A 12,559-nucleotide genomic window follows, 5' to 3' on the forward strand; every position below is an offset into this window, starting at 1 on the left:
TAGTACAAAATCATTTTATATTTAGTGCTCATTTTCAAGAAAGAACGCCGCTTAATTATTTTCATTAACAATAGAAAAGTTCCGAATGTCTGCTTTCTGGTTCATTATTGTTTTTGAAAATTGTTTATGTTTTCAACGTGTTTTCATTATAAAGCAGCCATCTGTTTCTTGTTGATAAGACCCAATCCTCTCTCGTTTTCTTTCCTTCGACAAATTACAAGTAATTTTGCGAAACATCGGATTAGTCAAATATCATTATCATTTTACATGAAATATTTATCTCAGTTAAAACAAACGTTTAGTTTCAACTACTGTGTAAGTTTTTCATTAAATTTAAAAGTAAAATTAATTCAAATAATATGCGAAGGTCCATGAATTACCTGCTATAAATAAAGACCAGCAGAAGTTCTGGTTGGTTCAAAGAACGGATTCGAGAGTGTTTCAATACGTTTATAGTTTCCAACACAACCAAACTAAAATAAGTTTGTATAAATTTGTATAAACTAAACATCTAAACGAAACGAAATATATTCTATATGCTTGTGAAGCCTTGACTTTATTCATTTACATTATTGTCCAACTTGATATGTACGATATTAACTACACGTGCACAAGCCATTGTTTTAAATACTTGAATAATTGCACCAATGCTTACACGTGTTATGCAAAAATATTTTAATATATAAGGAAATATTCCATTCGACAACTACAAAATTAACAATTTGACAATAAAGTAATAGTGTAAAGAACAATCTATTTCTCTAGCCAAAATATTTTCTTGCGTTGTGAAAACTTTAAATGATGCCTGCATTTTAAAGTTGTCCTTAAATCAGTAATATGCAGGCTTCGTAAGATCTGACCCCCTTTCAAAATTCCATTGTATTTATTTCCGCCCATTCTTTTTTCTCGTTAAGCACACATGCATTCTTATTTTGGGGGATCATACCCTGCTTTTCATGGAATGGCAAGAAAGTGTCACATTGAACGTTCCATGATAACAGCCGTATGAATACATCTGCAAATGTTTCTAAATTCATAATTTCACAGTTGTTTAAATGTTTAGTCCTGCTAAAACCTGTGCTAGGTTACGTTGATAGTAGCTTGCAAATACCACTGCCGTCCATGAACATTCACAATCAAACCGAGCCTGCAACATTTTCAATTTGGCGGTTGTTTTTTTTTTTTTGGGGGGGGGGGGGGGGGGGTTAAATTGTCTGTCTGTTTCTTTCTCTTTCAGTGTTCCGAGCCAATGCTCTTTACTTTTCATGTAAATGAATTTTGATAACAAAAAAGATAAAAAAAATCTTTATGAATGGTAAGAGCTTCATATTCGTTGAATTCTATAAAAAAAATACTTCGTGAAATATTAAATATTTGAAAACAACTTAACTTTTTCTGATAATCCTGGAGCGTAAGTCAACATTTAGAGAAACCTAACATTTTGTGATTCACCTGTGAAGTATATAGTTGTAACCACATATTAAGTGCCAGTTTGCTTCAGTTTACATCTTTTCTACTCGTACCAAGCAACCCAATAAAGTCTGGGAATGTCTGTAAATACAGGAATCAATTTTGTCGGATATTGTCTGTGGTTACTTGAGAAACATTAATTCTCACCTTTGCGGTTCATGAAAGTATAATTTGCCGAAACCAAAGTATGTATCACTGTTGGTGGCAAAGTTTTACTTTATAAAAAAAAGTAAGTACTCTACTCGTATCACGAATTCATTTAGTTACAAGATCGAATATAAAAGGTCAAACCGCAGAGTATACATTAAGTTGCGGATGAATTTTCATGTCATTCTCCCTTGTACCCTTTAGTCTCGGTAGAACTATCTAAGGACTACTTCCTATGAATACACACAAAAACAGATTTGTCTTCTTTACGCCCATTTTAACACACTTTTAAGTCATATCTTTCCGGTCGGACCTGCTAGTCGGCTTTCCTGGATAAATAATATGCAGCCATCATCAATTTCTCCGCAAATGACCGACTACTTATCACATGATTTCTAAACAAGCGGGGAGATAAAAAAAAATGACTATTAGATTCAATGTCACGGAAAATGTCGCTTCGCCATATAAAATAGCAAACAATCCCATAAGTTAAAAAAAAGTGTCAATAAGTCTTCGGATAAGGACCTCGAGCACAATAGTATGAAAACACAGAACGGATACAGTATTTAAGTCTAACCTTAGCTTAGAAACTAAACATGTTAATAAATATTCTAACACTCCTCGTGATTTTGTCACTATAGACAAAGAAGAAGAAAAACCGGTGTTAAACTGCCAATAAACACTGGTTAAGGACTACTTGTATATGCGGCTGTTATGTATTCTCCCTTGATTATATAGATTACAAAGCCTTTTAAAGCAACAATAAACTTCGTATTTAGTTATAATTGTACATCTATGGGCGTTTTGAAATTGATTATGATTGACAGACATATTTTTACCGAAAAAAATAATTTATTTTCTTTTGGGTATCAAATTTATATTCGTTATACACTATACAAAGATTACACTCCGCGTTTGTTTACATGTACATCTGAAACCACACGGTAGAACTATTTTCTAACAGTATAAAGTCAGAGATTATTAAGAATTTTCGAAGAATATTTGTCGATGAGTTCCGCAAGTTAAAACAAGCTTTACCTAGTTATATTATCATACACTATCATTGAGGTGGTTTTTGACATACAAAGATGCTAAATGTCACTGATTTATACGGCGAAAACGTAACGTCATAAAAATCTGTTTTCCGTTTTAATCTGTTTTATCTTTCAATGACCAGAACTAGGACCAAAATACTAATTCCCTCCTCTCTCTCTCTCTCTCTCTCTCTCCCTCTCTCTCTCTCTCTCTCTCTCTCTCTCTCTCTCTCTCTCTCTCTCTCTCTCTCTCTCTCCATCGTCATATAAAACTTTAATTAAAACACAAGTGTTAAGGTCACATACCTTAGTATTAGTGCTAAAAGTTCACATATATGATATCATAGTTTGACTTTGCAGCACTTCGATAGCTTGTTCAAGAATGTTCCACTTGCAAACTAACCATCTGCTTCTATTGGAGTGTGCAACAAATACCACCATAATCATTTCCCTTGCCTTTGTATCCAAATATTTTTCATACCGTACCGAAAGTCCAACATGCTGTAAACATCTTTCAATAACTGCTGCACACTTTGATTAGCTTATTATTTCAAAGGAAGAATATAGTACGAAAACATTATTCTTTAGTATAAATGTTTAACAAAAACCAACGCCGTTTGAATATTTTCATTAACAATAGAAAAGTTCCGACATCAATCTTTGAATGTCTGTTTCTGTTCATGTTTTTGAAAATTGTTTATGCATTCGTAAGTGTTTTCATTTTAAAGCAGCCATCTGTTTCTTGTTGATTAGACCCCATCCTCTCTCGTTTTTCTTCCTACAATATTTTCCTACAATAAACGACTTGTACTATTGCGAAACAGGGCATTAGTCAATTATAATTACTATATATAATACCAGAAATATTTAAAGGTATCTCAGATAAATAAAATCAACAGCGTTTCGATTACACTTCTCGGTAAGTTTGTTCATGAGATTCAATATTACGAAATGAATTCAAATGATACGCAAATGTTGAGACTTTGTTAATTTATTTGTGAATGTACTATATTTCAGTTGTATTATTTTGCGAATGTGCATTGACAATAACCCTTTGAATTAATTCGTAAATGTACATTTACGACATCCCTATATCAATTAATTTGTAAATATACATTGATAACTTTTTTTAAAGTACATTGATATAATTAATATTAACTAATTTGTAAATGTACATAAAATTTGATAAATTCCGTCTTTTCTAAAATAATTAAAGATCCTGTATGTTTTGTGATTGATATTGTTACTGTGTGTATACTATCTATCTATAGTCTATGTTTAATGAGGGTCCATCCGCCCGCAACGGCACAAAATGCAGCTTTCGCTGTCGAGTACGGACCCCGGACATGTTACCAGTCATGCCCTTAAAGAGTTAATTTTGAAGCACAAAAGTGGTGATAATTTACCTCCAGAGTATTAGCCAAATATATGAATTTTGAGCCAAAAGTAGGTCAATGTACGGCGGTCAATGAGAACCTAAATGTACAGTAACCTGTGACAATATGAAAGGTAAGCCCTGACAAGGGCTGTTTGTGCCAGCAAAAGGCCTGCCATTCAAGCCGTCTAACCGTGCTAAGGGCTCACGCACTTAAGCACACCATTCTCGTCGACCCAAGGGCCTGCTTTGTAGGGCCACTCCCCTCGGCATTAGTCAGGACACCGGCAGCTAGTCCGCAGTTGTTGACGAAGTAGCGGTCCACGGTGGCTTCATTTTAAGTTTACTACCAGCCAAGCTGTAAATCTTCTGCCGATGCCCTCTCAGCGCCGTGCACGCTCCGAGGGGAAGTGAGATGGTCAGTAACTGTGTGTATACCTTTTTTAATGCGTTTATTTAAGGTCGCCGCCGGAAAAAAAGCCCATATGGGCGACCGTACACTCAAGTCGGGCCATCCTAGAGCGTCCCGCCGAGATTTTTTTGTCGATTTTTTTCCAGCTTTTATTGGTGGAGGAAGACCCCAGGTGCCCATCCGGGCAGTATTTCAGACACGAGCGGGCACCTGGGTAGAACCACCGACCTTCCGTAAGCCAACTGGGTGGCTTTCTCACATGAAAGATTTCGACCCGAGTGAGGATCGAACCTACAGCGGTGAGGGACCTGTGATCTCAAGTCAGCGACCACACTTGCAAAACAATTATATATGTATATAATTATGCAAATAAAACAATTTTCAAACATCGAAGAATATGTAAAATGTGTACTGCAAATATTTGTGCACATTATATTTAATCAATGAATTACATGCATTCATTTCTTCTTGAAAAAATTTGACTTAGAATGTATAGAAAATAAATTTCTAATTACCTCCCTTTATTTACATAAACTGTTAAATTGGGTAATATCTTTATAAATAATGCTTATAGGAACTTACAATATTGACAAATCTTAATTTGAGCATCATATTTATGGAAAAAAAAATGAAAAAATTGTGTTACAGGATCTTTAAGGCATAACTAATTTGAATAAAAAAAGTGACGCAGATCACAAATGAATTATTTTATGTTTCGAATGGCTGTATTATTTCCATTTATGATCACAATATCAATGTTTAATGCAAAATTGTGTAAGTCTTACATGTTTTGTGTTTTGTTATGATAAAGACCTTTCTTTACTCGTTTGTTGTAGCAACTTTTTCAAGAATCATACCCATGTTTTGTCACACATTGAAGTAAGTATTGAAATGATTTTCTCTTTAAAATGACTTTTTTCAACATATCATTAACTTGTCACACAAACAGATCTAAATAGCATTTGAATCAGATTCTTAGTATTGAATATATTCATATTTAGTTTCAGGACAATCAAACAAACTTGATATAAAATAAAACTCGAAAATGCAAATTTTCCAAAACGAAGGGCCATAACTCTTAAATCAAAGATTGAATGATTTTTTCTTGCACTTGGTGAACCTCATTTTAGTATAAATATACTTTTATGCAAAGGTTTGATAAAATTTGAACATTTGAGATATTGATCCGTAAGGACGCATGAACAACGCCATTTTCAATATCTCGCTTCGCTTTTAAATGGGCCAGATTAATGAATTCATTGTCATAATCACGGTTTATTAAATAATAATCATATCTTAAGATTTTGGACAAATTTTATCACAATAAACGTGACATTACTATTTTGATTAACATTATCATTTTTGAGGACCACAACGGAAATACATGATAAATTTACGTCCTTCAAACATATGCTGCTTGTTTATTAAAAATCAATACTGGACTTCGTACATCTATTCAAGTTTCTGTAAACACTTAATAATCGCCATCAACACTCCACATAGTAATGCTACCCCAATGGCGATATAAAACGCTAAATCATATCCACCAGTCCAGTCAGCAATCAATCCACCAAAATATCCACAGACAACTAACCCAACTCCACTCACCACGTTACATATCGCTACAGTTCGAGGGAACCTTTTAATACCACGTAGTTCAAGCTGCATCCCTGGTAACAAGCACCAAACCATTCCAATAGAAATTCCACGAACAAATATTCCACCTAACATCCCGTAGAAGTCTAAAAGGTAAACTACGAGAAAATGTCCAAGTGCAAGAAACACGAAAAGATAACGCCAAAGGTATTGCTATCCTAACTTTCGTCCAAACTTTCAGTAAAATAGTTCCAAGCAATCTTCCGCACAATCCGAAGGCGCCGACTAGTGATAACAAAATAGTTTCCTTGTTGACGGTCTAATCCTCTAAGTTCACTCATATCCACTGTAACCAACTCTCTACGGCATTTGTTCCCGGAAATATAAAAGACACTAATATAAGTATTGCATAAGTAACATCTTGTACTGAATTACATTGACACATCTTCTCCTTAACCGAATCTCTATTTACATTTTGGTTTGTTTCTTTAAAGAAAAAATCTTGTGAAAAATGTAAAAGTAGACCACAGGGAATACTATTGAGGACAAGCCCGCCGGATACCATAAATGTTCCTGTCCATCCATATACGTTTATCAAATAGTTTGCAAGATTAGGGAGTAATGTTTGTCCAACAGCAGTTGCCATTGTAAGGAAAGCAAGAGCAGAACGTCTGTTTGAAACAAACATCCAACCTACTGCAACGAATGCACATAAGTAGTTAATACTCATGGCCATCCCTCCAACAAATCCCACAAGAACAATAACCATATAGATATTCACGGAGAATGCGCTGAAAAACAATGCCAGACCACCTAACGCCGATGCAATCATAACAGGTGGGCCTACACCTTTTTTCGTGACAATGCCTGAAAACAAAATCCCTCCGACGTAAGTGAGTCCTTGGAACATACTTTGCATGACAGCTGTTACTGATCGCGCAGAGTTAAATTGACGTATAAGTTCCACGTATATTACTCCAAGAACTGGGACAAATCCGAGTGACATGAAGTGTAAATACATGCATGCTATGAGAACCAAGCATTGACGCCATTTTGAAGGCTGAATCCGAGCTACCCGTAAAGATTCTGATAAAAGAGGTTTTCTTTCGGAAGTCTCCATAAGATCCGGATTAGACGTCATCTCTTTTATGTGATAGTCACAAAAAACGCTATTTGTTTACAACAATATTTAGACTTATACCTATGTTTCTTCCCCCATACCGTTCGTAAGTACGATCTTTGACATAGTGGAACGGTTTGTACGGGTCATCATTATATATGTGGCAAAACATTAGATTTGCAATGTGAGAATTCATGTCACGTTCAGGTACTAAACAAACGTTTTGCAATCTATGTAAACATATGCAACTACATTTTTATATAATTCCTACATATATAAATAGTCATTTTGTATTAAGTTACGCGGACACTATTATATTTGATGAAGATCTGAGGGTCCCTTCGTTCATAGCTCATTTACGAGCGAGCGCCTGCAAAGAACCACTGACCATCTGAAGCTTGATGGGTAACTTTCTCTCATGAAAGAAACCAAAGATCTTGATGGAATTCGAATCTTCAACCGTGAGGGGCAAATAATTTCAAGTCGGCGCTCTAAAACAATCTATTGATTTGAAAATATAACATATTAAAAAGTTATGATATATTATGCAAATTTTAAAAATACAAATTCATAATTACAGGTATAGCAATTAAGAGTACACTAGCCTACTCAAACATTCTACCTAATTGTTTAATCATCACATGACTTCATGCCTTTGCATGTAATTTTACAAGTGTTACAATTCGTTCGTTCCTTTATATTACTAGTTACTTTATCATAAACATGTGAAATATGTATCTGTCTATGTTTTTGTTTTACATTTAATTTATTGCATTGTTCATCTTTAAGAATGACTTTGATGGCCATTATTGGAAGGAAATATGTTATCAGGTGTGTTAATAAAAGAGTTCCATCACCAAGTTATGGTATTTAGATATAACCGTGTCACTTGCTTGCACATGTTTTGATTAAAGAGAAAATTTAGATTAAACGTCAGGTTGACTTTATCGGTTATTAAGGTTATTGGCCGTAAACAAAAACACAAATAAAGGTCATTGTCACATTGCCTTTGATATTGTGATTAAACATGAATATGGAGGTTAGGACTCATTAAGCTGCATCTATGAACCAAGTTCATCGATAATTGATTAACTGGTCAGTTTTATGTTTAGTTATTGTAGATCAAAGTTATCTTGACCTTTGACATGAAAACAGTAGTGGGAGGTCCAATCCATAGATAAATTTCAATGCATAGTACATTTATTGACGTTTATGATCATAAACAAAAACTTAACCAAAAGAGTTCATCAAAGCAGACGTTGCTGCCGCCGAGTAAGTCGCGGCAAGAGCTCTTCTTTCTTATTTTCTTATGATAAAAATGAGATTAAAATAGCAACTTGTGTTGCTATCTTCTTCAAACTTGAAAAATATGTATCTTATTTCAAGCCGCAAGGATCAAGATCAGTTTTACAAAGATTTAAGAAAATCTTTAAATGAATTAAAAGAGATTAAGGAATGTATGAATAATCACATTTAATATAACACTGTACAAGCTATAATGAAAAATAAAATTATATTAACTACAATATAACCTCTGAAAAGTGGTCATTTATAGTGAAATGACTTTGCAGAAACAATATTATTTCTTCCCAAAGTAAATATTTCTAATTTTTTAACATCTGTACAGCAACACCTCCAAGCAACAATCAAAATATATTTGTCTCACAGAATGTGCTTAAACTATAGCTGTATCACCAAATTCCTTTCCATTACTTACGGGGAAATGTCAATTTGAATCATAATTTTTCACATTTTATGCCATTTATTTAAAATTCCTTACATTAGACTAACTTTTGTTCTGGATTTGTGAATAGTCGTAAAGATTAGTATGAATTTGGAGGTTTGTTTCTTAAAATAGATTGAAACATTCATTTTTATCATATTTATATCGTTCCGAAATCTAATATTCTTTGTCCCCAGGACAAATTACGTTATCTTGAATAAGAAAACCTCAGTCGATCTCTAGAATAGAATATTACCGGCTTCTTAAGATACGCAAATAATTCCTAAATTAATTTAAATGTAAAAAGGAAACTCTGATATTCTGTTTCAGAAAATACAAAATCATCAAATTTCTAGACAAATAATCTAATAAGAGATTACATAAGACAGCGCGCTCGACTGCTATTGATACTTGATAGTGGAATATGAACAGGGTCTAAAAGCTCCACTTAATAGGACAATATAAATGGTCTTAAAATCTACATTTGAAAGTGGTAAAACGACAGTACTTTTTAAAAGGTATAAATTTATGTTGGAAAGAAACAGAAAAGACGAAATTATGTCAAAATCTGACAGAGTAATTTCTCTTAACTGGAACTGGTGATGATGGTTATTACTTTACCATGATTCGAATAAAATAAAAAGGTCCGTCAATTTGTTTTAGACAGATCTATGTCCTCTTGCTGAGTGTCAAAGCATATCTCAAAAGGTATAGAAAAGGTGACCCCCGCACACGACTTATCCACAATTGTAACGCCGACGTCCGGTGAGCTCAACAACTTAAATAAATAATTATAACAGTCGAGCCAGAAAACGGAATAAAGATGTAGGCGTTGGGCGAGTTAGGATAAATTTAGAGACAGACATATCCTCAGAATATCGTGTATGTATAATCATCCGCGGGCAATTTAATTACTGCTAAGTGAATGAATCAATTTAAAAAATAAATGATTATTAATGGCCGAGAAGTTTCAACTTGAAGATGAAATGAAAGCTATTTTTAGATGAAATCAGTTGTAATCAGATGAAGATAGTGCCTGTGATTTTTCAAAACAAACGTATTTTGATAAGGTAGGGAAATTTTTAAAAAAATATTTTTTTAAAAAATCAATTTTCAGTAATCATGTCTAATGTGACATTTCAATGTTTCCACAATTATCATAAGATTATTTAGAAATAAAAGCAGCAACAAAAAATTTACATGTACATGTATATCATTTTGGCATATCTATACAACAAGAGTTCAAACACACACTTTCACATGAACGTCATTTGGTTATTTTCATTATTTTCAGTAAAATAGAAATGTTTGAACATCTTCTTTCTGGTAAATGATAGTGCAGTTGTTTGGAAATTAATGCAAAAAGGGTAGAATGGGCAAAAAAAATTAGTTTCATCATATTGTAATAATGTGAATTGCTTAATAGCGCTGAATTGAAACAATTTGTGGTAAAGATAGCAAAATATTAAGAAACTGGTACTTTGACTTACAAAAGATTAAATCACTGTAACAGTACTTATTGCCAAAACGCTAAAAAAGATAGCTCGTGTGAATGATCAATAGGTTACTTTTTACTTAAAAAAAGGAAAATTATAGCGCATTTAGGCCTAATTGACATCATAGTACTTATTGATTCAATCTAATCAGAGTAATAAATTTATCATGCCATTACTATGACAACTGCCTGATAAAGCCTGTCTGAGAACAGCAACCTTTCTCAGTCAGTGACTTGAGAACACTATGTTCCTACGCCAGATCAGCACTGATGATGTTTACTGTTGGTATTGTTTAATTGACTTTGCTGAATATTTATGATAATACACAGTAACACAGTAAATAAATTGTTAAAGCAAATTGTACCAAAAATTGTGTTGTGTTATAAAATTATTGGTAAAAACCCTCGGACTACTTTTTTGGCGTATAACCCTCTTGTGGTTACCATACTTTCAGAAATTAGCGCCCCGAATTAAAAAACTAAGATGCAAAATCATAATAGAGGCATGATAAAAAGAATAACAGGTTACTGTCTTTTGAGAAAGGGATTTCTCAGACTCGGCTAGATATGGTCCGGAAGGGGCTCGGCAAGCCTCGCCCCTTCCAGGACCATATCTAACCTCGTCTGAGACACCCTTTCTCAAAAGACAGTAACCTGTTATTCTCTATATATAAGTTTATACTTAAATCTGTAAGTCGCGATCTTAAACATATTAGATCAAGTAGTTATCGAATTCTTTATCTATTCTCATAACAATCAATTATGATGTCATAAAACTGTGCAGTTAATTGCAGAATAAACATAAAAATACTTTCTATATTTGGAAGGATGAGAGGATGAGTATTCCTTTCTTCAAATATTATCAATCACTTACAAACATGGACACATATCAGTTATATCAGGATACATGTATATGAAAAGGCACTTATGTAGGACTAATTTTGGACCATATTTATATAAAAAAAGAACTTATGCATTAACTTTGTAAGCTTTAAATCTTTTATGTTCAACATTGTTTTCAAATATGTGCAATGAAATATATTTAACGTGTTCTTCGTTTATAGAAAATTATGATAAAATTTAAGCGTATGTTGTAACATACATATAGGATATATCGTGAGAATACTGTTTTTAAAGCCCACTCGATGAAATAAAATTACATCTTACACAACAAACAAACAAATTTTCTTTTTATTTTATGCTTAAAAACAAGTTAAAAAGAAATTTCCATAATATTCACGTTAATATTAAAATCTGTTTTCCCCATTGAGAGCCCCATTTAGTCGGAATTTCTTATTAAATACAAGAAGTCTTGAGCTGAAAAAATAAGTTCGGCAATCAACGTTAAATGACGGTGATATTATTCATTTTATTAAAAAAATTATGAATGTTCGCTTGTTTTAATAATAAAAACAAACAATTCTTGTAGGAGAAAAAGTGCAGTCATCCATCCAAATTTCTGTTACTTACTGCGAATTTATATTAGACCTGGCTTTGTTAAATGTAAGCGGCAGTCATTTTTTAAAGTTGTTTATTTCACGGGAGGAAAATAATTGTGTTTGATTCAGAGGAATATCATTTGGATTTGTTAGTCATACACCTTTTTAAAAGAAAAAAAAATATTTGAGGATTGTAACAGACAAAAAATAAGTGTTGACAGATGTGAAAACATTAAAAAAAAACAGCTAGGAAAATGGAAAACTTGGAAGCTGACTCAGGAACGCTGGGTTGTTTACTTATTCTTCGGCTGATGGCTGTCAATGCTTTTCAATTTTTAATAAAGCATACGGCAGTTATTGCTCGTAGGATACTTTAATATGCCCAAATGTCATCAAGACACGCCCGTTTAACTCACAACGAGTGAAAAATGTCCATCGGTTAAAATGTTGTGAGCAACTTCCGTTCCTCGTTGTGAGCACCCATCTTTGACGTTTGACACGATAAACAAGGTGAGTTTTTCATAATTTTTGAAGATTACAGACATTAATGTAAAAATATCGAAATGCAGTTAGCTAGCGATGTGTTTTCTGAGTATGCACGTGTAAAGATATTGCCTGTTGGTGGACAATTTGATGGAAATACCGTGCGACGCAGTCACTCGGGGTAGCTGGAAAACTGGAGACAACTTCTCTTTGGACCTAATTTAACATTGAAAACGTCGATTCTGGTGACGTTCTGTGCATTCTA

General features: G+C 33.4%; 1 protein-coding gene across 1 annotated transcript; it reads right to left on the reverse strand.

Moving 5' to 3' along the window:
• Positions 1–5,839: 5,839 nt before the first annotated feature.
• Positions 5,840–7,320, reverse strand: LOC132719046 (monocarboxylate transporter 6-like). Its single transcript, XM_060702785.1, has one exon. It carries the CDS (start codon positions 7,173–7,175, stop codon positions 6,372–6,374), a length of 804 nt encoding a protein of 267 aa, XP_060558768.1. The 5' UTR covers positions 7,176–7,320; the 3' UTR covers positions 5,840–6,371.
• Between the last annotated feature and the right edge of the window lie 5,239 nt (positions 7,321–12,559).

Source organism: Ruditapes philippinarum, unplaced genomic scaffold (assembly GCF_026571515.1).
Source record: "Ruditapes philippinarum isolate M1 unplaced genomic scaffold, ASM2657151v2 ctg7299_1_1_1_1, whole genome shotgun sequence".
In the NCBI taxonomy this organism is placed as follows: Eukaryota; Metazoa; Mollusca; class Bivalvia; order Venerida; family Veneridae; genus Ruditapes; species Ruditapes philippinarum.

What these genes read in the sequence shown, in the direction of transcription:
- LOC132719046 (XM_060702785.1), bottom strand. Translation starts at nt 7,175, where the DNA reads ATGACGTCTAATCCGGATCTTATGGAGACTTCCGAAAGAAAACCTCTT.